This window comes from Bombus vosnesenskii, unplaced genomic scaffold, assembly GCF_011952255.1.
Source record: "Bombus vosnesenskii isolate JDL3184/JDL3185 unplaced genomic scaffold, Bvos_JDL3184-5_v1.1 scf7180000013264, whole genome shotgun sequence".
NCBI classification, from domain to species: domain Eukaryota; kingdom Metazoa; phylum Arthropoda; class Insecta; order Hymenoptera; family Apidae; genus Bombus; species Bombus vosnesenskii.
Window position 1 is genome coordinate 7,512,428 of NW_022882924.1, and position 26,045 is coordinate 7,538,472.

The window sequence follows — 26,045 nt, forward strand, 5'->3', positions numbered from 1 at the left end:
CCTTTTTGAAATTTACTACTTATTTTTTAAAATCCATGATATTAAGAATTAGGAGTATTAGAATTCATAGACACTAATAAATGCCGAATTTCATTTGCCCTTTAATGTAAGCTACTTAATAGTTCTATTCAGTGTGTTCATTTATAATAGTGCCGTAGGATCATTGGTTTTCGACTGTTTTCAACTTTTTTGGTAAAACATTGAAATACGCTTCGTAAAAAATTTGTACAACTTAATAAAAATTCACACAAGATATTTTAGATGTATTTTAATCTTTCGAAATTGGATCATAATTTGAACTTTCTAAATTGAAAAGTTAATGAATTCGATACGAAAATCGTTGTAGAAACACATCACAAAATATTGACCTAAGAAAGTATAACACTAACGAATTTTAATGGAACTCAAGTTAAAATTTTATTGAAATATTAATATTGACGAATAAACTAAATTTTTAATTTATTAAAAGCATCAATCATTATTGGATCTGCCTTATTTAACGGGAACCGTTTTATATGGAGTCTTGTAAAGTCTCATCTACTTGAAAGATGAAAAGTGAAAAGAAAGAAAAGAAAAAGAAACAGTATAACGAAATTTAATCTAATAAATAGTACACGTATGTATTTAAAGTTTATCTCAAACTTATTGACCAAATAGTAAAACAAAAAATAAATCATTGTTTCAGTGAAAAATCGCATCTTTTATGTCTTATAAATGAAATCGACGAATTGTAGACGAATATTTGAAATTGTATTTAACTGTACGATAATTGTCTTAAAAACATACTCATGGTATATTCCTATCATTTTTATTATTAAATACCTATTTTTAGAAAATTTAATATCTTTTTGTTGTTTGCAATGAATTCTTATGATATTTGATATACAATATACATATATACACATGCAGCATTTCATAATATATTTGCATTATAACTTTTGTTGAGTTTTATTTACATAATGCTGTAGAAATAAGTTAATAATTAAGTTTAATAAATTTAAAATGAAATTATTAGAATGTTACGATCTTTCGATTTCAAATATTCACGTATGTATCTAGAATTCCACATTTGTAACTGTATATAAGCGAGAATAAATATTTATGTACTTAACTATGCATGACATATGATTTCAATTTCACACATAGGTTTACAATATATTCTGTTATAATGCAAATTATTCCACGATGATACATTAAAATATTTTTAGGTGTAATATCTTTTTATTGAATAAGGAAGTTGTGATAACGATTAAACAATCAATAAATGTACGCAATACGTTTCTGATTAAAACAATTCTCGAATAATCTCGTTCTTTCTATCTGTAACTTCTATTCAGAAAATTTATTCAAAATATTATTTAAATAATACACAATTCTGGTTTTCGTGAAAATCACTCTGAAGATAGCTATTGTGGGAAATAACGCATGCGCATTGCGCATGTACGTTTCAGTAGAGAGCAGTAGTAACATGGAGGACATCTCTCTGAGTCACGTTTGAGCCTTTAGAACACAGATCTTTAGCTCATATGCTGCCTCTACTATACACATGTATACACATATGTATTTAGACTATACATAAACGTGGCGATATAGGTTAAATGTTTATAGTCTATGGTGGACTAACAGTGTTTTGCAATTCGTAGTTTAGTAATCTTTTGATGGCAGTGTTTCGAGTTACGTGGTGCCAACGTCACTGCAAACATGAGTAGTAAATCACGTAAAGTGAAAAATCCATTATTATCAGCTGCTGGTGAAGGCTTTCCGTTTGAAAATTACACCGAAAATGCATTTTTGATGCCAGTTACGCCTGCTACACCTGCGGTACTCCGCGATGGTGAGTCTGTTAATGAAACACCTGGGTGGGGCTCTCACAGATTCATATTTTCCTAATCTTGACATGTGATAAAATGTATGAATGACATTTATCACAAAACTAATCATCATTATGTACGTTTTCTTATTCTTTTGTTTCATTTATTTTCACACAGTTGCAGGTATCATTCGCATCTCGGCAAACATCTGTCAGTTTATTTCTTACTAGATTAGAAATTGTTTTCCAACCTAGATACTTTATTTATTGTACTCAATGCTTGTACGTATGTTGCACAATAAGTATAACTGTTTATTGAATTCTAATGATTTTGAAATTTATATCAGTTTTGACCTTGTATGTATTTGTATGTAATTGTAAAGTAAACCAGCTTACCCTTCTTTTCCATTAATCGTGCAATACAATACAATTCTATTATAACGTAAAGTTTGTAATAGATTTTGTACATTAAGTTTTCCACTGTTCCTTTTGTTGAAATTTGTTTAATTTACAATTACATTAAGTTGCAATTTATACTTTTACCATTAAAATTATAATGATATAAATTTAAATTGTATTTGATTGTTCTTCAAATATTAGATAAAATCATTGTGTCTGTATATAGAAATAAGGTAATATCAACATTTATTAACAACAACTTATGTACATTATTGTAGATATAATTAACAGAAATGTATTTTAAATCTAATGTTAGTTTGTAATATTAACTTATATAATAGCAAGGATGAATATAAGCTACATCATACTGCGATATATATTTTAATACTGATTAAGAATTAGAAAGTAGTCCTTTCTGACTGCGTAGGTGGTCTTGATCCATATCGTTGTGTATAAGGCAAGTTGTGACTTTTCCTTTTTCGAATGCAATATATAATTAAGACAGTGATCGCAATAATGAATAACAAAGCTATCAATGCTCCTACTGTAATAGCTGCAATCTCAGCTTCTGATAAGTTGTCCCATGCTGAAAAGATTGATCGTATTTGTTTTATTATGAAAGATACAAATTCTTCATTTCTCCATAGCTATATTATCATGTTTCTTAGAAAGTAATACAAATTCAGAAATGTGTTTCTGATATGGGTGCCATAGAGTGTTGCATATTTTGTTCAAAGTTCATATTTATTTATGAAATAAGAAATTATATCAGTAAATGTAACAGCAATGATGCAATAATTACCTGTGACATCTATAGTTATAGTGCTGTAATTATCTAATAAATCTATTGCTGTAATTTTAACTGTCTTATCACAACACGTAGCAGAATAATAGAATGTTACAGGGCTTCTTGTGCCACTAATAAATTCCGTACGTGGGTAAACATTGTTCAGTGACGATATCACACGTTTCAGACCTGTATAAAGTATTTAACATTTTTTCCTTGTAAAGTTCAAAAAATTCAGTATAAATAAGATAATTTTTGTTCTGAATACCAGTAAATTTGTACTTCATAAATTAACCACGTGAGTTTTTTGTAAACCAAAACTTTTAGAATATTAACACAGAAAATTATTAATAACACTGAATAGAAAAAAACTATTTAGTAACTTTAATAAATGCGACGTATTTAAAAATAATGTTTAAAATTAACCTAATGCGATCAGACCAGCAAGTATAATTTATTGCTAATTTCGTTTGTAATGGAAAAGAAGGAAAAAATATCGTTCGTTCTCAGATAAAGCATTGTGTGAAATTCAATTAATACCTGAGTCGTAATCTTGAATTGTAATGTCGACGCTCCAACGGGATTTATAGCATCGGTCTTTTACCAATTTTCCAGCGCAGTTATTATTGAAAGAATATTCGGTAGTTGGCTTTACATCATCGGTTAGCTAGATATTGTGACGTAACGTAATAGAATTTATAATGAAATGTGATTATCAGATTATCGTATTAATAGAAAATGTTATTTTATAAAAATGTATGTTATCGATAATAGCAGAGGTATTAATATTTTCATTCGTAAACTCTTCATCAAAAACATTTTATAGATGTAGTTATATATATGTCGGAGTCAGGTTGGCATTTTGGGACATTCTATGAACCTTTACTTACTTTACCGTCGCGAATGTAGCTAATATTTATCAGTACGAATGTGGACACTACAAGAGGCTATGAGTAATAGCAATAGGATGTTCGAGATGATGGTGACAACGAATTCAGGTTCGATAACGAATCCACGGTCCATGGGAGGACAAGTATCAACGTACTATTCTATTCGGGTAACTTCTCGACAACTCAATCAGCAATTCGTTCGAAGGATGTAAAATCAGTGATGTTCGGAGACGATGCTGTGGCGGAGGAAAGCTAAGGATGGGTGTGTCTAGCGCACGGGGCCATCGGATTTGTTGGTAACGATTTTAGTTAAGAGAGTGAGGGAAATAGGCTTCGTCGTTAATTGGTTAAACGAAGGGTCTTAACCGCCCTCGAGAGAAAGTGGTTCGCGGGAGGAAAGTTGCATCATACGTGAGAAAAACTAACTTTCCCTTGTCAAGCTGTAGTAGACAATAGTCTTTAGAAATTTTTCGGAAACGGACGTTTGTTTGGTTTGAAGAACCTCGACTAGGAAATTCCTGAGATTTATGGAAGATACTTGAGACTATTGAGGGTACGCAGTGAGTATCCGAAGACATCTGGTTGCCATCTTGCCCGCGGTGTGTGGCCTGGGCTAAGTAGAGTGTTACGCGACGTAACAAAAGGTATGGAGCGATAGTATGATCCTCATTAAAAGAAATACTCATAGTATTCCTGACAGTAAAACATTCCAACGGTTCCTTCGGACAATGAATACCAGATGTTGAGGCACTTATACGGCACAAGTGCAGTTAGTCTGAGGAACCGTTAAAACCTGGGTTTTTTTTTTTATCCCAAATTGACCAATTGACAGCGACGTCAATTTCCCTTACTTTCGGGACGAGGGCTATACTCGACGAATCCGATGATCTTGTGTCCTTAGACACACCCCATTATAGTCTTCCTCGGTGGCATCCTCGGGACGAAAATTCATTCTTTTTTGCGACCTCATCGACGAAGAGAGTAGCGCCTTACGATCTGTGAGTATTACACGTTTGAGTCAGATAGTGTGAGCAAGTATATCTATCATCCCGTTGACCGTGGATTCGTTATTGAACCTAAGACCAACGTCACTAGTATCGCAAGTGCCCAACTGCCGCGGTTGCTTGTCGAATCGGTAGTATCCACACTCGTATTACCAGGCCGTACCGTCGTTATAACACAGCGATGGCCAATTCCAGTGAAGATCTATCAAACGCCCACAGCCCTATTCCTGACGCTTTTCCGACATGTATATAGAAATACATTTTATAATGTTAATAGTTAAAATTAAAATTATTTAGCATTATTTCATGAAACCTTATTAAACCACAAAGAATATTTTAAGTTGCTACATAGTCTGTATTTTTATACAATATACACTTGCAAATATATTTGCACGACTTTTATTAATGATTTAATAAGCGTATCCATCACAAAATTTGAAATATTCAAGATTTTTTATGCTTTAATAAATTACCAAATGAAAATTTTAATTTTTAAGGATTTATTTGGTAGTGTTTCGTTTGGAAGATATATATTGTCATAATTAATCATTTTTGTGATTAACTTTTTCCAATGATTACCTTTGAAAGTGATCCTTTTACGTATAGATATACAGATTTTTCCTTTATTTCTGTACCCAAGATAAACAACGTGACAGTGTTAGCTGTATCCGGTGCAGCATTATCAGGTACAATCAAATCTACCGCTACGTTGCTCACCTGTCCGGGATATATCCATGTGCTAAAATATAAATAATTAGTAAATAATGAATAGGTTGTCATATCGCGTAACGAAAATCGACATGGTGCTAATAACTGGGATGGTATTAAAGTTATTCAACAACCAAGCATAAGTTTTGTTCATTTATACAGTAATGATATTCACTTAAGTTATTGCATTTTTTCACTAACATCTAAAAGTCTATTTGAAATGCATAAGAAAATGTATACAATCTTTCGAAGTTGTTTCTATGTAATTAATATTATATGATATTCTTATATAATAATTTAATAATTTTTATTTGACTTTTCTTATTATCTCATGTAATCTAATTATGTAATTGATCATACGATGATATTAATTAATGTTATGATTCGAAATGAAATTCATTTTTCATGGTCAAGCAGGAACAGATCAATGAGATTGACGTATGAAGAAAGGATCATACGTATGGATGACGTGTAATTGATAACTACACATGCATATAAAATAAAACGTTCATTACTGGGATATTAGCAGAAGACAACCTTATTCATTGCATGTCATTAACTTATAAAAGTTAAGTAAAAGAAATAGATTAGTCTTGACTTATCATACAACAATGGTTAAAAAATAAAATAAAGGGGAGATAGATAACTTAAAATATAATTAATCGTTAAAGGCTATCATGGGTGAAATTCGAGTATAAACATAATATAACTTACTAGGCTGGTTGAATGTTGTACAATCTGAAAGGAGTGCTCTTTACTCTGAATACATATCTGACAGGCAAAATACAACTGTTCATCACATCAAATACTATTCTGTGTATCGTTCCTGGTGTAACAAGCAGATTGCTATTTTTGTTTACCTCTATAAGCATCGTTTTCTCCTCGATAATATTTTCATTAGCATAGTTTGCCAATTCCTCGGATAGTTCACGATTATCTAAAGTTTCTATCATCCTCATAGATGTACCAACATTTTTTTGTACTGGTGTTCTGATATCAACGTCGAGGTTATCGATTACTCCAATAGAAGATTTTTTATGAGACTTATCCCATTCCTGAATTAATGACGTGTTATGTTTTACCATGTAAAAGTAAGAATTGTAAGTGAAATAAAATAAAATAAATTTCTTTCTGTGGACAATATGAGGGAAATAATTATGTGTCGCTAATTGTTTTGTTTTATTTTGAATATTGTTCATTTACGATTAGTGAATGTAAATTTGACACCTCATTGAATCGATTCTAAACTACGTACTTGTTATATCACAATTGGGAATAATATTATTCATTTACTTATTATTAATGAGAACTTTATTTTCTTTACCTCTATTGGAATCATTCTTTCAACAAATTTCTCATTTGAAGAATTCGAAGTAACAGTTAAATTTTTATTAATATCTACGATAGTAACATACTCATACAAATTAAGCAGCATGCTTTCAGTACTAGGAGTAATCATCGACAAATCGTATTCTGTTGAAATTTCTTTCCTTATTTGTTTATTTTCATCTCGATCTTGAATAACATATTTTAGTGATCTTTCTCGTGTTATCTTCCTGTTCCCCACTAATTTGTAACTACTTGTAGCATTCAAATTTTGTTGTTCAACCACAGTTATATCAGAAATAATCGGCTGGAAAAATGTATTACAAGTTGGTGATGTTTCAGTACAATTTCTAGTTTCAAATATATTCACAGAATGATAGTGGCATATTTAGTATACGTTACCATTATTTTATCATTAAATGTCTCCTTTTCATCTTGTGATATATCTACTTCTTTTTTAATGTTTGAACGATCATATTTATTCGCTTCATCGTTGATGTTTCCTGTAAGAAAGTAACTTAGATTTTATTATAGGGTGGTATGGAAGAATTTGAATATGTTTCTCAGTAGGAATTTATATAGGAATCTGAATTAACAAACAGATACGAATTTCGTCTATTTAGAAGATCGAAACAGAAATATCTGTTTACATTTTAAGTAATTCTCTTTCGTAATAATGTATGAATTTAAAAAGAGTTTAAATACTTATTGGAAGTAATTTTGAATTGTTTGCTTTCTGTCGAATTTTAAAAGATGATATACTTCTCCTTTTTATTTAGATTACGTTAACTTGCTCAAGGTAAATGTACAGATTAAAATTTGTGTATGATTATTATGATTTCATTGTTTTCAATGAGATATTAAATGCCTGTATTTGAGTTCTGTGTAATTTTCGCAATCTAAACGAAAACAAACGATATGACGAGCATGTGTGTATTTATCACATTTGTTCGAAAACGTTGCATCTTTGATACATTAATTACAATATCTATAACATTATCTCCTAGCTGAATAGCAATGAACTAACGTATGTAAATTCTTCAGCTGATATCAATATTTTCTTCAAATTATTGTCGTCGATATCTTCTACCATTGAGAAACTTAAATAAACACGTGTATACATTATCGTAATATTTATTGATTAGAATTGTTCGAGAGATAGTAGAATCGAATTCGTTAGAAAAACATTTTTCAATTGTGTAATATCGTACACAATTTTTCAATATTACCAACTTGAACTATATTTCATTTGAAATTCGTAACATTCAAAGTCAAGTATCTTTAAACTTATTTCCTTTTAACTTTTATATAATTACATATCTCAAACTAAAAAATTGATCGATGTACAAGCTAAGAATTCCTCTCGAAACTTATGCAAATTCTTCGGACAATTTTATCAAGATAATAGGCAGTATGTACTTAAAAACTTGAAAAATAGTTACTAATACAAGTGACTAGAAGCTAATACAAGCTTCCAGTTTAATTCATCACTAAAAATAAGTATTACTTTAATTCTTGCAGTTATACATGTAATGTCTGAATCACGGCGGGAACGACAATTGTTTTTAGCAAATCATGTTCCCGCAACAATTTAAACTTACGATTTACGATTTGTTTCTGTAGAAGCTATGAATTGAAACTTAGCATTATTTCAATTTATAGCTCCTATCTCACTAGTTATTTCGAACGTACATTTACGAAAATTCATATTTTTTGTGGAACCAACTTAAAAAATAGACTCTCAATAGAGACTTGTTCCATCTTTTAAGTATTATAACGGATACCGTACTGTGTACGTATATTTTGTATATTCTTTCATATTATGTAATACATTCTTTCTATTCTGTATTTGCACCTTTCAGTTTCTCGTACATGCATAATCATTCGCAGTCTAATAATCACATTTACATATGAAATAGTTTATTCAATACAACATTTCTTCCTTTTGAAAGGAGGCTCAACCAGAGATAAAAAAGCCAGCTGCAATAAGATTTAAAACCGCCAACACATTCATTGTCGGTATCGTCGGTGAGATGAGACTGAATAAGACGACGATACGAACGTGTTGATAGCTTTGATATATCAAGCGAGCACGTAACGCATACGAAATCAGAAACAAAGCACATAGTCAAGGTACAACCGATTTGGTAATAATAGAACAGCACATTTGCAGATGGGTTAATTACGAATGTAGCCTGTTGCATAGAAATCGTGTTTTGTGCGTTCCCACACGTGTACTTAATTTTTTCGTTGTATCTGTTCGATTACGATGATTCATAAAGCAGAAACAAAAAGTAGGAGAAGGAATTGGCGAATCTTGATCTTCTCTTCCTGCATCTCGCGTGCGTCAGCTAAACGCGCGAGCTGGCTGATCAAAGGGCAGCCCGTCGCGTATTGCACAACTTTTCGTGTATCTCTGAGCCAGAAAACAACGTTTCGGTTGGCAGTTGTCAGATGTGTGGCGCGTCGTTAGCAAGTCTCTTCAACGCGTTACGACGTGGTGGCAAATACGAACGCGACGGCGTTTGCCGACAGTTCGCGATATAAGTTTACGTTAGTTAGACCATCAGGGCCGATCTGTCGGATGTATCTGGTCCTTGGAATCTGTTAAATTTCAAACGATCGCCACGCTTCCATTATTGTTGATTGATCGTCGTTTCATAGGGTTGCCTAGGTAAGCTCTCGATATCTTGGTAATTGGGAATTTTAATCCTTTACACTCGGAATGCCGGTTATTCTGATGCGACTTTTTCTGTGTCGTAAATACGGGTCTCGTAAACTTAACCATTTCACACGATTATTAGGCACGAGCTTTGTATTTAGGAATATTTTCTTTTCCATTCAGAGGTATTGTCACGTAATTGATTCAGGTAAATGTCAAAGGCGTTGCATTTAAAAAGAGTTAAAAAAATCAAATTTGGAAGTGATAAGAACTCGATCAGCGAATATCTTAATTCTTTCAGTATTAAAGTGGAACATTTTAATTTATTCTTTTAATTAGAGTTTCTGATTTGAAATTCTTTCGCAACCACTCTTCCGAGTAATCATCCGAGCAATTGTTTCGAAATGTGTCACACTTTATAAATTATGAAATATAAATTATATCCTAACGCACAGCTATATGTAATATGTAAATAAAGTAATCGTACATTTTTCATATGAATTTGGTATTTAATTACCGCGGTAATTAAGAAAGATATTCAAATGTTTCCCAAGTGCAAATGGTTCACTACAACCGGATTGTTGTATCACAACGATAAGACAATAACCTAGTTGAATCATCGTCAGGGAATACCTCAATGGTATTCGAACGTAACAAGTGCACTTGTAACAGGTGTTCTAGCTGTATGTTACATAACAATAATGATTTTAGTACAACATCCTTGACAGTGATAGTAATTATATCAATGATTATTTCTACTTAGTATCGCTTTTTTCGTTCGTGTTTATACGATGCTATATATATCGATGTTGAATATGCGATCATCTTTACATAGCCGACTGGAGATTTGGAGACACGTGTTAAATACATGAGCTATTTTATTGTATGTGTATCGATGTTTTCCATATATTGAGATAATTTTATGCATGCTGTTCGTAAAAAGTAATGCGTAATTTGTATTCAGCTTTCTAAATTTAAATGTTACTATTTTTATTTATTTTATTTAAGGTCGCGCCAATCATTTTTTTAATGGCCATTTAAATTTAATATCTGTTTAAAAGATATGTTTTTATGCACCAAACGTTTCTGGTTGTTTGGGTATATTCGTAACGATACTTTCTTAATAAAAATTTTCCATTTATGGGAACGTTATCGTTGTATGCTTATCTGCGGGTAGAGAGATTTGAATATAGTAAGCATTTTGGAGTATCGTGGAAATAGATTTTTCACCCAGCTGTTTATACAGCATCGTATTAGTGTTATATGTATTCCATCATACGCTTCTTTCATACTTCAATTATTTTACTCTTTTTTAATTGTGACATTGAAAAAAGAGGGAAGTTCGTTAACGATTTAATTCTAAATATATAAATGTTTTGCAAATATCTTTTTAGATCGCATTTCGTCACAAATATCGTTTAACTATATATTGAAACAAAGATTTCGCGTGAATTACATGATTTTGTGCAAACAAATGTTTAAATCTCGTTTTGTATTTAAATCTCTTATACATATTTACATTACCATGTCTTCGTAATTAACAATTGATTTAAAATCATACGTGTGGTGTTGCTTTTAATTCTGAAATTCTTATCGTTCTGCAATTTAATGTACACTACTGTTTCCATGATATTATATAATCTTCGAAATCCAAGTTCCTTTCACTCGTATGTAACAATTTCCTTTCTTATTATTTTCTTTATTAAGTCGCACATCAATCAAAAGTATGAAGTTCTCTTTTGTTTTCCCTCAACTGTACTTTATTTTGCTGCATTTGCTGTCTAATGCTTGCTATGTATGAAAAGACTATAAACTGTTTAAATTTAATAAACGTACCGACCATATTTCTTAACTAAATACATTCAAATATTATTTTCTTTAAAACGACGCCTTAAACAGAAAAAATATTGTACCTAAATTCACACATAGCAAATTTTCTCGGTCGATTTTCTCGACAATAGAGCCTTAAAGGAAACAAAGTCTATTCTATATCTTCAATCTATTTTTTCACGTAGAATCATCCCTTCTCGGTTATACCAACGAAGATGAAAGGGACACGCCGTATTTAGATAATTCAAATTAAAAATGCCCACTCACCGTTCGACCGTAGATTCGGCGAAAACAGTTTGTCTACGTCGTTCTCTTCGTCCACGAGACCCTGCACAACGAAGCGATATTTCGAATCTTCCACCCCTACAAGTTTCATCCGCCACTCGCCAGGTGGCGCATTTCGTGTGTCAATTCTCACTCCGTTCGGGTCTCCCTTATGCGTCCAAGATATCGCCGTTACGTCCCTCGACACTGTTGCGTCTGTTAATTAGAATATACAAAGTACGTGCACATAGCGGTCTGTTTCGCGCGTATTTCCCATCTTTGGCTGTATTCCCGAGAAAGACGTTCCTCGAGTATGCAAGTAATATTTCGGGATGGTTTCGACCGATCTAACAGCTTGACGAGAAATCCACGATGAACACGCGCGAAATAATAATCGCTGGATTGGTGTGGCGATAGTATCACGATTATGCGTGCGAAACGAGGAGAATCGTTCGCTGTAACGTAACGAATGCGGCCGGAATTCTCCGAGACGACGATGCGGTCGATACGATGAACGGTAGGCTGGTTGAAAGTGTTCGTGAACGAGGAAACGCCAAGGGAAAAACACTGGTGTTTCGTTCGATTGAAAATCGCTCGTTAAGGTGCTTTCTAGGCGATTACGTACATAGGTGACTACATAGGATCGATCGTTTTACACGCAGAAGATTCCTGTTATTTTTGCTCTGTGTGGGAAAGTGATTTAGGGTTAGCGTAAATGGCTTGGCAGTGTTCGTGAGTCAATTCCAAACGTAAATGGAAATTTGTACGAATATCGGAAATAGGTTTATTGTGGAAAAAAAACCAAGGGAGAAGCTTCGTTTGATCCGAGATCATCTCTCGGGGGACCTCTAAGTGACTACGTGGATAGATCGATCGTCTTATTTGCAGGAAATTCGTGTTATTTTTGCACTGTGCGGAGCAGCGTTTTAAGGTGAACGTAGTTGGCTCGTCAGTGTTGCGGGTTAATTCTTAATCTATGGAAATTCGTACGAATATCGTTAGTTTTATTGTGGAAGAAACACTAAAGATATTGGAAGGAAAACAGTGGCATTTCCTTTGATTTGAGACCGTCCCTTTCAAGGCAATTCTAGGTGAGTAGGCGAATCGGTCGTTTTACTTACGAAAGATTTGTCAGCGTTAGAAGTTGGACAGTGTTTGCGAGTTAATGGTGCATAGAGGTGCGTGGAAATTTGTGCCATATTGGTTAGGTTTACCGTGTTTGTAACAGAGTTGAAAATTTCATATGAAGCTAGTGAAGGAAAGAACGGAGATATCACAATCTAAGATCAGTAATTTAAAGAAAAAATAGTTCATGTTTGTGGTCTTCGTTAATACGTTAACACAGTGATGGATACTTTTTGAACATAGATCTATAGCGATATAAATCGTTATCTTGCTGTAAACAGAAATGTAGATGACGTAAAATGACAATTTGTTGTGTATATGTCAAAGAAAACTGTACCTACGCTAAGATGACCGATATCATTTTTAGTACAAGTATGTTGTTCATCAGTTACACTTTTGTCGATACGACTTTGATAAGTATTTTTTATTAATTCGTACAGTTTTTCTCATTTACATAAAACGAACGTGGTAAATGATATCTTACGTTTCGCGTGTAATAAATATGCGTACAGCATAAATAACACGGCACATTGAACATGGACATGAAAATTGCCGAGTGCTATTAATTCACCTGCTAATCTACGTACTAAGGATCGAAGATTATTTTTAGTTTACAATGCATAACTAAATTGGACGTGTAGTATTAAAACACGTGGCCCGAGCTGCTATTGCGTCGACGTAAACAGATTTACGTTTGATGAATTGGTTAATTTGCTGCTAATTTGATTTATCGAATTGATCTTGGCCTGCTGCATCTCTAAAATTTAATCAAGCGTTTAAGACAAACTCACCCATGGGTATTTGAAGCAAAGCGTTCGAAACATTTCCATCGATGTCTACGATGATTCGATGAATTGTACTGTTCACTAGGAAATTCGTTTGCGTCTGTCCGTTCAAATTATATTTTTCTGCTATTTTTATCTGTCAGAAAATATTTAAGAAACATTTGTTATATTATTAAATATATTTAAATATATGTAACTGTATATTCTGCTCAGACATTGACAATAATAAATATATACAAAAAGATGTTCATTAAATTATTTGATAATTTAAAATGAAATAAAAATTCGTATAACGGTAACATTTTGCCAAAGCAACAGTATTTGCATAATACCATTAATTAATGTCCGTGCTATAGAATATTCCATTTCTTGTTATTACGGAGAATTAGATATATAGATGTAGTTATTCTGTTGTTTATTTAATTAATTTTAAGATGTAACCCGAGATCTATAAAATATTCATGTGATTCGGATATTGTGTACGAAGGATTAGATCTAATTTTCGTTGTTCAAAATACGCCTGGTTTGAATTTCACGTTTCTCGCGTAACATGTACATTTCGTGAATAAATTTAAAGTAATAGAAATAATAATTACGCCAATAGGATCAATAACCCTGCTCCGATCGCTTTTATTTCTCTCGCTATTTTCCACGTTTGGTTGGAACTCTCTGTCTGCGTAATTCGAGGCAGTTCCTGTTTCAGTGGTGTTACAATTTAGGTCAAGGTAAATCTAAAAGCATAAAGAAGACGATGAGTGCTATTTAAACGGCAGCGCTACTATTGTAGAAATTTTGTTGAATCGTACCTGACAATTTTTGATGATGTTATTCAAATTTCGTGTATCCGTCGATTCTGTTTTTAATAGTAATTGCGAATGATCTTTTGGTCGAGATTGATCTAAAATATTTCAGCATGCAAGTTACTTTCTCATAGGTTTGTTGCTATTTAATCAATTTTATTGAAGCTTAGTTGAAACTGTGTCGAAAGTAGACAACTAAGCAGATTAGTTTGCTGTACAATTAATTACTAATTACATAAAAACTACGATAATATAAATGTTAATAGATTGGGGTTAGGTTAAAAATTAAATCCATAAAGCATGACCGTTTTACAGTTTTTATATGTTGTTTTGAAATTATAATTACTTTTTGCATGTTAATGTATCTTACCTAACATGTCTATGTCGTCAGTCCAGAAGACATTGACATATTGTTTATTGACTCCGTCCTTGTTGTATCTATCAATGCAGTACCTTTATGATAAATTGAAATTTTATTTTATTATTTACTATCTTAAATATATAATAAGCAATGTTATTTAACATTTAATATTGTACATATTAATATCTTACAAGTGCACCGTAATCATCGAGTGCACGTAACGTACGATTTAAGATCTAAGTTCTACGGTTTTTATAAGAAATGTGCTTCAAATTTGTTGAAATTGCCTTTAGAAATATGTTGATATACCGAGCAAATTTATAGTCACTGATATGCGAGCCTACACCATTTCGCAACAATGTGCGTTTTTAGTTACTTCAAATAAGTCGAATACATAAAATTCATTAAATATATGTAAATTTTTGTGTTTCACTGCATTAGATGTTTATTCAGTATTATTCAGTATTATTCAGATATTTATTCAGTAGTTATTAGGTTCTTGGACAAGTTACGAATTATCGGCTGTTTGTCATCAAGATAAGATCTAATATTTCAGTACAAGTTGGTTGGGTCATCACTAAAACAGTTATATGAACGATTTTTGTGAAATTTTTCTTCATTTGCTCTTTATTCTATATCCCGTTCATAATTATGTTTATGAAGAGTGATCACTTTGAATACTTAAGTCTCCTCTTGAAGATTAGAAGTTAAAGGTTTCACTGTTCAAGGAAATTCAGAAAATATACAAATGCAAGAAAATTGATGTCTGGATTTAAAAATACTCATCAAAAGCCATATGAGTATCAAAGAATTCATTCATCACGTCTCAATTAATGATCCTTTGATGCTCGATGATTCTATGCAAGAAAATTCCAAAGATCAATTCTTAATAGATCCTCGTGATCATCTCACCTAGAACACCCGTCCGTAGAGGAAACTAAAATTCCATCGTCACCGGTATTTTCTAATTGTTTAAAAACTTCCTTATCCACTGAACGCTGTATTGAACGAATCCAATGAGGTGCCTGTTGAGCTTTCGAATCTAACGATTGTCTGAAAAGCGTCCAGTTTTTTCTCGAATCTCCATCGATACTTCCAATAGGGTCCACGATTGACGTATCGTCGAAAACTATTGCGCATTTGATACACACCAAATAACAAACAAACAAGAACCAGAAACACGTTAACGCTGACATGATATCGTTCGATGTTTCGGGAACACTGTGGTCAGAAAACTCGTCGTAAAAATGAGGCAGTTACTTATAAAGTTGCGGGCGTAGACGTTTACAAAAGGGTAAGGTGTCTTGTCAATTAGGTGGACGATAACGTGGTCGCAAAGTAAATCTAGGTGTAAACGCGGCATATTGCACAATCACAGGTGTTTGATGTGAACGCGTGTACAGGATGTGAGATCGGCTATAGAAATCGGTAATACGAGATCCGACAGGATGTCAGCACAATCGTACGCGTAAGAAAAGATACAGGCAATTATCTTTGTCATCGGGATTTACGTTCATTGTATCCTGTCCAATATTGACAGTTTGTGAATAATCCAGTCGAGGTATCAGCTTATTGAGGGATTCACGGTTAATATAGCAAAGAATGAGATTGTGGATGGCTTTAGAACTGTAACAGGTTATGATGATTGCTGAGCTACGTCGTTTCTACGTCATGTAAATAGAGGATTTTCAGGAACTTGGGTAATTTATATAGCGTTGCGTCAGATTTTAAGCATCGAGATTAAGCACGCAGGTTTTGCTTCGTAAGAAGACAGATTTAAACTTGAGATTTTATTAAAGATTAAAGATAGAGCAGGGTTGCCTGAGATATTTGTTATTCTGTTCGGTATTAGCGCGAGGAATTTAGAGCGACGAAAAGTTAAAAATTATGCGTTCCTTGAAAAAGCGAGGTAATAGGTTTGTATTAAGGGTATTTGTTGTGATTAGAAGGTTGATATAGCTTGTATAATTTTTGTGGAATAATTATACTCGAGACATTATTGTTTTACATAAATAAGTAATTCATTTGTTAATTTATTCATACGTTAGATTTTATTAAATTTACAAAACTATCATTCGGCGATGGTTTTCGTGATTTACACGTATAATTCTGTCTAATGAGATAATATTAGATTCGTTGCTTTCTAACATGTATGTGAATAATTTGTTTTGCATGAAATCCAAACGTATTTTAAATAAGAATTATAGGGAAATATAATCCTATTCGTATCATTATCAATCTTATTATTCACCATAATTAATCTCGATTTATTTCAGGAAAAAAAAACACTTCCGAAGAAAATTATCTCTATATCATAAAACTGTTTTATACATTCTAAAATATCGTCGAATTTTCCGTTGTTTTCAGGTGCTGAACTGAACAGCTTCGTAGGTCAGGAGCCGGCGAGTTCACAGAATTCAACGACATCGACAACTGCAGCCGATGCGGAAAGTGAATTCACGCCAATACCCCTGCATCCTGAAGAAAACAAGAATCCACCGAGTCAGCCAACGAAACAAGGGTACCTCACCTCCATTCTTTCCTCCTTGCCGAATTTATCATTGTCATCGATTACCGGCGACAATTCGACATCTCAGGCGAATCAAGGAGTGGAGAAAGTAACCGGTGTACAGAATACAAATCCTTATGTGCCTTCGCATGATCGTAACTCGTTGAGGGATACGTCACCTCCTGTAGTCGCCAATTTTCACGATCCTCGACGCACGAACTTTGCAGGATCCGTCGAGGTTAATTCTGGAATTAGCGGAAGTTTGTCAGCCCCGCCACAACCGACGGTGCCACCTACGCTTCCTTCGTCAACAAATGGTAAATTTGTTAGATTTCTTAGAAAGTTGCGAATATTAGTGGTATCCAGGTAATTGGCTTAAATAAATAATACATAATATAATAATCCTTTTTCTTTCGTTTCAGGACCCATTTCATATCGGCTTGGCAGTCAAAGACGTCTTAAATACGCACCGCCGCCCGATTTAACATCAAACGCGTCCAAACAATATTCTGCCCCGGTAACTCAACCGTTAGCCATATCGAATATCGCAACACCTAATATATTCAATCCAAACGAATCTATCGCGCCAGTTCCAAGTTATCAACCCGTTGAAACGTCGATTTCCACCAATTCACCGTCGTTACAACGTTCCACGCCGGAGTATCTGTCACAGGCCAACTCTTTGCAAGAGTCTTTTAGGTCTAGTCCAGTGGCAGCAACAGTTCCTTACAGCTCTAGCGGCACTTCGCGAAGTGTAACGCCTCAGAATCAAAATTCGGGTTCTGAAATTGTTCCTGTCGTCGACAGACCAAACGTTCCTCTGTCGTCTGCCCGGACAATTCCTCTGCAAGTTCCGGAACCGATTACTCCACAGAATACTCCGGCCAACGTTTCTTACTACGCGTTTGATGCATACGCTGGTCAACGAGATTTCCCTCCGAAGACGGTCAACTTAGAAAAAGAACCGGTGGTAGCGAAGAGTCAAACAGACTCGCCTTTGCCAATTTTGAAGGACAGTACTGTGAGACCCAGCGCGGAGGCGAAACCTTCTGTAACCTTTGCGCCAGTGTCTGCGGTTCAAGTTTCGGAGAAGTTGGAACACTTGCTTGCCGAACGAAAGGAAGATTCGCCGGACCTACCCACCGAGACGCCAACGAAAGTCGAGGAAAGTGCAAAACAGTGTGAAATCGCTGAGAGTTTCGACGATGTAAATTTAACTAGTGCTGAAGACAAGTACGAGTTACCGAAATCTGACGCGTTGAGCAATGCGTTTGTAAGACAAGAGGCTTCAGAGGCGATACAGCCAACGGTACCTTCCCAGGAAGTGCACACAGACCTCGAAAAGTTCGATGCACCGCAGAGTCATGGTGTTCCATCGAACGTGCAACCCCCACAACAATATTATCAACCCCAGTCTTTCGCATCGAGTGGTGACGTCTTTGTGGGAAAGCTGCCAGACCAGAGGTTGAGTTCTTCTGCAGCGGTTGCTTCAGTCGCCAGCACATTCCCCGATCCCTCTAACAATTTCGCACAATCTGCGAGCTCGTTCTTCGCTACGCCGAAGGAGGATACCAGCTCGTTTTCTACTTTCCAGTACAAAGAACATAGCACGAATGCCCCTGTAGACGTACTTTATTCGGGAAACGATTTGCAACAAGTGTCGTTCGGTAGCTCGATCGATTCCAGTTTCGTTAGTCCTTCGATACCCGTAGCTCACTCGCCGTGGGACGGTAATCAAATTTCTCAGACTGTGATTGCAACATGTAACGCGTCTGCTCAACAACCGCAACAGCCGTTGTTTTACAATCCCGCACAATTTCAAGAATTACCGCAATACGCACCTGCAAGCCACTTGTACGCGCCACCAGTGCAAAATATAACAACGAACCACGCTCATCACTATTTCAATAATTTCGCTGGACCAACGAAAACGTACGATATAACGAGTGGAATTGGCATTGAATTTCCTACTACGTCTTCTGTGACGGCAACCGTACCTGAACCCACAGGTTCTGCTACACTGAATCCAGTTCAGATGTCAGTTAATCCATTGGGTGGACGCGATAACGCTGACGGTGTTTCTAATATTCAGAACTTGGTGAGACACGCAATCGTATTTATAGGATATAATTTGTATTGTATAATAATTCCGTGAGATTATTTTCATCGCTATCTTTCTATGCATCTAATGAATGTCTACAATATACAAAACATACAAAATATCCACAATAGAGTACTGTTTGTAATTTCTAGTAGATAAAACGAATTCCTATTTAAGTTTTAGCTGTTCATATTAAGATATAGATCCGCAAGTCTATCCATAACCATTATCTAAGTCATAAGAATAACATATTCTTTTAATCCATGATTGTTCTATTAAGAGAATATTATAAAATTTTATTTATTCCATATTTTATGTATTCTATATTTTGCGATTAATTTTAGACTGCTGGCTCTATGGATAAACGCATGCAGTACAGAGGGGTGTATCACCATTGGTTTTATCGCAAGAAGGTGGAACACAAAGTGCTATGGCTTCCGTTCTCCATGCAAGACAGCTTGCGTTTAGAAGACGTTCACAACTCTAGCGAAATCACCCCTGAAACGACAGTTGCTACTGACGGAGGTCGTTACGACGTGGACATTTTACGTCGTCAGAGATCCCCCGTTTATTGGAGTGGAGAATCGACGGAAGTGAGACGATGTTCTTGGTTCTTCAAAGGACCAACCGAGTCAAGATACGTTCCTTACGACGAAAGTATTGCTGCCAAACTCGAGGAAGAATATAAACAAGCATGTCTGTCGAACAGTTGGAACCGAAGGATCGACTTGAACAGCGGAGAATACATCATCTTTCACAGTGCCACAGTTCAGGCCCATTATTTGACAGCTGCATCACCAGAATTGGCAGCTTCGTGGGGCAATAGCGCGGTAAATTATACATATTACTGTATCTTTTTGTTGTTGTGCTGTTTTTTTATTTAAACGTACCATTTTCTTTTTTTATTAGTATTCTGCTGTATCAATGTTCTATTAATGTGTTATGGAATGTATAGTATATGGAAAAATTAAACTGAGATCGAATATATTAACGCATTACAGTCTGTCGTTGGGTGTAGAAAAGTTAATTTTGAAAAGTAGATTAAAATTTAAAAGCACGCAAAGAAATTGATATTTATCTGATATCAGAAAGGATTACCCTAAAAGAGTATTGCTTTTTAAAAAGCATTCGGAATTAATAAATTTTATTCTATTTTTTTTTTTTTTTGTTCATACATATAATAATAATCCCTCATCGATCTTTCTAATTGGAGATTAGGAAAATTCATGTATACGTCACAAGTTGTTCAAAGTCGATTTTCCCAAAAACGATGTCTCTAACGCAATTTTGTTATTATTGATTTTCCTTTGTCCGTTTGTATCGTGAATTGTGAGGCATCTTGTATTAGATAATTATTTTGTATATATAAATGTATATGCTAATTCTAATGTTTATTTGATACTGTTGTCTCATATATTTGTATTTTGGGTACGAGGATTAAAAGTATTATTTGATCTTTTAGTCAACTAAATGTACAAATATGTGCGCATGAATTCTAATGTGTCTTAAGTAGTATGCATCTTTAAAAATTTGTTCCTTAATAATAGAATTTTCAATGTGCTTTAACATTTATGTTCTGTTTTGTTTTAACCATTGTGTTTAATCTTTTTATTGTGTGTGTATGATCACTGTATTTTATACTAAACACTTTAAGTAGATGCTTATTTTTTGAATGCCACACTTTTCCAGTTTATGCTAAATTTGACATTTAAGTATTTTGCCAAATATTTTCGAAGTATTATTATGCTACATTTTAAAATAAAATTCAAATTTGAAATAAATTAAAAGAAAAGATACATCTTAAATGACGTTACATTTTATGGAAAATATAGTCTGTGGTCAAATAAAAAAAAAAATGACTTTATTTTGCAGGCTCTATAAATTAAGTATAACGCATAATTGGAAGAAGAGTACTTAATAAATTGCATACTTGATGATTTAAATATATTTTGAACTAAATCTTTGTTGCTGGAAGAGTTCGCTATAATTTCATTAGCATAGTAAACAATTTATAAAATAATCGTTGATTTTCTAGCTATCGTTCAGCGCAGTATAAACTGCTGTCTTTGCAGGCATGTCACGCATTCATTTTTATTCCGATTATTTTCTTTTTTATTACGCACGAATGGTTCTGTTGGAAATGTTGAATCGCAATTTGTACAGGGCTCAGAGGACAGTGCATATTTACAGGGTGCTGGTAGTAGGCCTAAGGTGATAAAAAGAGGCCTTGACGAGTTCCACATCGAAGATGGCGAGCCTGAGAAAGTGGATCATCTTCTGTTCATCGTTCATGGCATTGGAAGCGTTTGTGACTTGAAATTCCGAACCGTGGAAGAAGTTGGTACGATCAGAATTATTTTTATAAATCTTCAGTATTCCTTTAAATGTAAACTTATAGTATCTCTAAAAATTCTACTTTCTTAGAGAGGAAATTCTGAACGACATGATAAATAAAAAGTAATATTGTGTTAAATTCTTAAATGTATGAAAAACAATTTTATACTTTTGCATGGTAAACAAGTCTGGTATTACAGCTTCTCGAATAATAAATAATAGAAATACATTGTAATAACTATTTGTATTGGTAATAAGTTCAATGTAATAACAATTTAATGGTGCTACTAATAACTCGTGTTATGGATTTACAGTCGACGAATTTCGAAGTATTTCGCTGCAGTTAGTCCAGTCACATTATCGAACCGCCAGTGAACAGAGAATCGTGAATAGGATAGAAGTTTTACCAATCTCGTGGCACACGACGCTTCATTCCGAGGATACTGGAATCGATAAAAAATTACAAGCGATCACTTTGGAGAGTATACCGAAATTACGACATTTCACCAATGACACATTGCTCGACATACTTTTCTATACTAGTCCAGTATATTGTCAAACCATCACAGAGACGGTTGGAAATGAAATAAACAGACTAGCCGCTCTTTTCAAGAAACGTAATCCGGATTTCGATGGTGGAATATATCTGGGCGGCCATTCTTTAGGTAGTTTAATTTTATTTGATCTTCTGTGCCATCAGAAACCGCTGTCGGATAATACATCGTGTGATGACAGTGAAACTAACGAAGAGCAAGTAAGTAAATCATGTTTACTTGATTTTAAAAGGGGAAACGTAGAAAAGAGAATTTAGAAAAACGATCGGACAAGTCTTTGATTAAAGAATGCGTGAAGAAACCTTTTTATTAATTGTCATTTTTATATTTTGAGAAATTATTAATTTCAGAAAAATCTTTCTTGTTAAAGTTGCCGATGAAAACCAATTTTCATAGGTTGCTTGTATACCTATTACTCGACGCATCCAGTCAGAATAAATTTTTCTAAATTCTTGCAACTTGATTTATTATATTACATTACACTTTCATATAAACTGATAGTTCTGAAAATCTTACGGATCGTTTAAAAATTAGAATAGTACAGAATATGTCTTTATATATCGTTCAAAAGTTTTTGGAAATAAGTAGTGATATTTAAACTGTGAACTCAGTGTCAAAATCATTCAAACAAACGCGTCTCAGCGCGAATACGGTCGAACAATAATTATTAAAAAATTAATCATAAACTTTTATTATCACTCGAACTATTAATTTACTTTTAGTTTATAACGACAGTTTAATTTTGTTTGTTTCAGAATCAAGAAAATATCGATCCCTCTCAATTATCCGATCGTGTAGCGAAACGACGTCTCAGTAAAAAGATAAGCTACGTAGTAGGTTCTGCCGGAACGGGTCAGCCTTATATACACTATACACAGTTACATTTTCACCCACGTGCCTTTTTCGCTCTCGGTAGTCCAATTGGTATGTTCGTGACAGTTCGTGGCATTGATATGCTCGGGGAAGACTTTGCATTACCAACGTGTCCCGCCTTTTTCAACATATTTCACCCGTTTGACCCAGTAGCTTATAGAGTCGAAGCACTCATTAATCCAGATGCTCCTAAATATCGACCAATGTTGATTCCCCACCATAAGGGACGTAAGAGAATGCATTTAGGTAAGCGTTCATTTGAGACCTACTGTGATATACAAAATCTATTTCAGATCAATTAAACAATTTTTACTTTACATTTCAAAAGAGATATTTTAGAGCATTTTAGTAACATATTATTTGTGGTACGGTTCTATTTACTTGTTGTGTCCTTATATGCAATAAAATTCATTTCAACATTCTTTTAAGTATCTCTACATTTGTTTCCATTAAAAATTTAATGTTTTCGTAAATCAATATAAAGTTGATTTATAGTTATGCATTTTCAAATTGTAATTTAAAGTTAATATAGAGATTAGTACAAATTTACTAATATAAAACGAAACAGAATTCTTTATAATATTTTGTAAGAATTTCTTGTGAAGCATTTTCACCTCTATTTATTGCAAAATATGTCACGGAAGTTTTAATGTGATAAACAATTTATAAATTGAAAATAGTGATAGGTATTCGACCGGAGATAAAATTAGGGAAATAAAAAATACGTAAAAAATGTTGCCATAATTTGTGTATCTTGTAGAATTAAAGGAGACAATGGCGCGGGTCGGCGCGGATCTGAAGCAGAGGCTACTGGATTCCGTAAGAAGTACATGGAATTCTGTCTATCAGTTGGCAGTGTTTCACAGATCAGATAATAACACACTCGAGCGTGAAATAGACAAAGTTATGGAAGAACAGTTACAACAAACAGTTTCGGATCAACAAACTAACGACGATATCGATGTTGAGTTTAAAGTGGGCAACCTAAATGGTGGGCGAAGAATAGATTACGTCCTTCAAGAAGCTCCATTCGAGTACATTAACGAGTACATTTTTGCATTGACAAGTCACGTCTGTTACTGGTTAGTAAAATTTTTCAAATCGTATTAGAAATTATTGAAAAGTCTTCATTGAAGGCTTTACGTAACGCTTCGTGTATATAAATAGCAAATTAATTATTACTTAGATTACTTGACAAAGTTCTTGAGTTTTACAAGATAAATATTTTTTTATCATTTCCCTTTATTATTTATAATAAAGAGTTTAAAATAGTATGTACTAATATTTTCATATATTAATTTATATCTTTATGAACACGTCTAAAGGAGTAGAACTTAGGCAAAATATCTAAATATTATAACGACTACTGTACTTTTTGTGCAACGCTATTATGTGTATTCTATATGTTTTTGCACCTTTAAATTTCCCATAGATGCAAACGCACTCACACTCTTCCAATGAGTATTGTAGGTACTTTGTAGAAAACTCTTAATTAACTCAAAACTTTATATATTTTTGTCTAGGGAGTCTGAGGATACTATGCTGATGATTTTAAAGGAAATATATGGCTCCGATGGCATTCAGACAGACGCACAACTTCCACAGCAAACATTGTGCGTAGAACGGCTGTCCCCATCGCCAACCTTGTCGTCGTCCTCTAAATGTGACGGGATACCGCCTATGGCACGTGTCATTGGAATGAATCCTACTACACCTATATCTGAAAAACCTGTTAGCCCACCGCCTAAAAGCGGATTTGTTAAAAAGTCATGATCAAAATGGAATCGCTAAGTTTCCTGGAAACATTTCAAGATAACGAAAAGCAAAGCGATGTTCAGAATCATTCAATCGCTACCGATCAGGTTGATGCGGGCATTGTACCTGACGCTAACGCTAGTTACAAATTTTACGATTACTGAGAATCAAATTTTCCTGTTTCCTACGAGGAGATGTTATCAAATCTGCGCTATAGCGTCGTAAAGTATTGTCCAAGTGGATTGTTCCTCTGTGTGTTCTCAAATACGCCGTTTAGATTCGTCGACCTATGTGACAACGTTCAAGTGTCAAACGATTAACTAAAAGCATCATGCATTAAGAAGCGATTTAAATGAATTATGATATTCTAAGTCCTAGGCGAACCGTGAAAATTATACATATAGGATTGAAGCGTTGGTCTTAAGTTGATATACACGGTACATTGTCGCACTCTAAAGATATTGCAATATTCATCGAAGGAATTTGAAGGATACTAACATAGGACAAGCGAACGCGAGTGAGAGATTTGTAATACAAAAAAAGAAGGTTATATATAATATAAGGATTAATCACATATTGTTTATTGTAAATATATGATTTATAAATGAATACAAGTTAAATAGACCATGAGGTTTTTCAAAATGTGCTTGCATTATGAGAATTTAACTCCACGTTCTCATTAATGTAAGGATTTTAATAAAATACCATATTCTTCTACTTGTTAGATTTATTATCGTCTCGCACCTTGCTCCTCTATACGTTTTTATTTCTTGTATGGTATGGATACTTTTTCGTAATTTTTGTATTCGTTGTCAAGTTTCATAGTTTCATTTATTTAACGTGTGCTTCAAGAAACGAGCGATTTTGTTTGTACATCTTATTTCGAAAAGATTTTTCACTTTTCATGTACGTTCCATTCACAGTTTTGACAAGCTTCTGTTAAAAACGAAAGAAATATTTACATCAAGCTTTACACTAATGCATAATGAAAAAAAAGAATGAAACGAGCCAATAAAATACATTGAATCGTTAAAAAACGGGATTAAATAGTTTTATATTCTTGTTAGATTAATATCAAGAACAAGTTGCTGGAATTAACATGAAGAATAGTTGTCGAAAAATACTGTTTTACGTGTCACATCAGTAACTTCCAATTATCCCGTCATAC

The 26,045-nt window shown here is 33.8% G+C and overlaps 2 protein-coding genes across 3 annotated transcripts; one reads left to right on the top strand and one right to left on the bottom strand.

Moving 5' to 3' along the window:
- Positions 1-1,492: 1,492 nt before the first annotated feature.
- Positions 1,493-25,594, top strand: LOC117236286 (SEC23-interacting protein-like). 2 transcript variants are annotated; one of them, XM_033499104.1, is made up of 9 exons: positions 1,493-1,834; positions 17,119-17,577; positions 17,683-19,358; positions 19,706-20,191; positions 21,525-21,702; positions 22,010-22,449; positions 23,005-23,368; positions 23,883-24,204; positions 24,646-25,594. In XM_033499104.1, the coding sequence occupies exons 1-9, from the start codon at positions 1,702-1,704 to the stop codon at positions 24,893-24,895; spliced, it is 4,308 nt and encodes a 1,435-aa protein (XP_033354995.1). In that variant the 5' UTR covers positions 1,493-1,701; the 3' UTR covers positions 24,896-25,594. The 2 variants fall into 2 exon arrangements, with proteins under 2 accessions (XP_033354995.1, XP_033355005.1); XM_033499114.1 differs by having other exon boundaries at positions 1,494-1,834; positions 21,552-21,702.
- LOC117236294 lies at positions 2,425-15,976 on the bottom strand. Its single transcript, XM_033499129.1, has 13 exons — positions 15,664-15,976; positions 14,761-14,843; positions 14,397-14,488; positions 14,187-14,321; positions 13,597-13,726; positions 11,684-11,896; positions 7,327-7,427; positions 6,923-7,231; positions 6,313-6,653; positions 5,470-5,629; positions 3,537-3,663; positions 3,012-3,185; positions 2,425-2,795 (listed from the first exon to the last, which is right to left on the bottom strand). The coding sequence occupies exons 1-13, from the start codon at positions 15,945-15,947 to the stop codon at positions 2,608-2,610; spliced, it is 2,337 nt and encodes a 778-aa protein (XP_033355020.1). The 5' UTR covers positions 15,948-15,976; the 3' UTR covers positions 2,425-2,607.
- Positions 25,595-26,045: the final 451 nt, after the last annotated feature.

Excerpts from the sequence above, each read along its gene's own strand:
- LOC117236286 (XM_033499104.1), top strand. The coding sequence starts at position 1,702 with ATGAGTAGTAAATCACGTAAAGTGAAAAATCCATTATTATCAGCTGCT. Across the intron at positions 20,192-21,524 it reads CTTCGTGGGGCAATAGCGCG|GGCTCAGAGGACAGTGCATA; the intron begins GTAAATTATACA and ends CAATTTGTACAG. Across the intron at positions 23,369-23,882 it reads ACGTAAGAGAATGCATTTAG|AATTAAAGGAGACAATGGCG; the intron begins GTAAGCGTTCAT and ends TGTATCTTGTAG.
- LOC117236294 (XM_033499129.1), bottom strand. The coding sequence starts at position 15,947 with ATGTCAGCGTTAACGTGTTTCTGGTTCTTGTTTGTTTGTTATTTGGTG. Across the intron at positions 11,897-13,596 it reads TTTGCTTCAAATACCCATGG|ACGCAACAGTGTCGAGGGAC; the intron begins GTGAGTTTGTCT and ends TCTAATTAACAG. Across the intron at positions 7,428-11,683 it reads GCCGAATCTACGGTCGAACG|GAAACATCAACGATGAAGCG; the intron begins GTGAGTGGGCAT and ends ACTTTCTTACAG.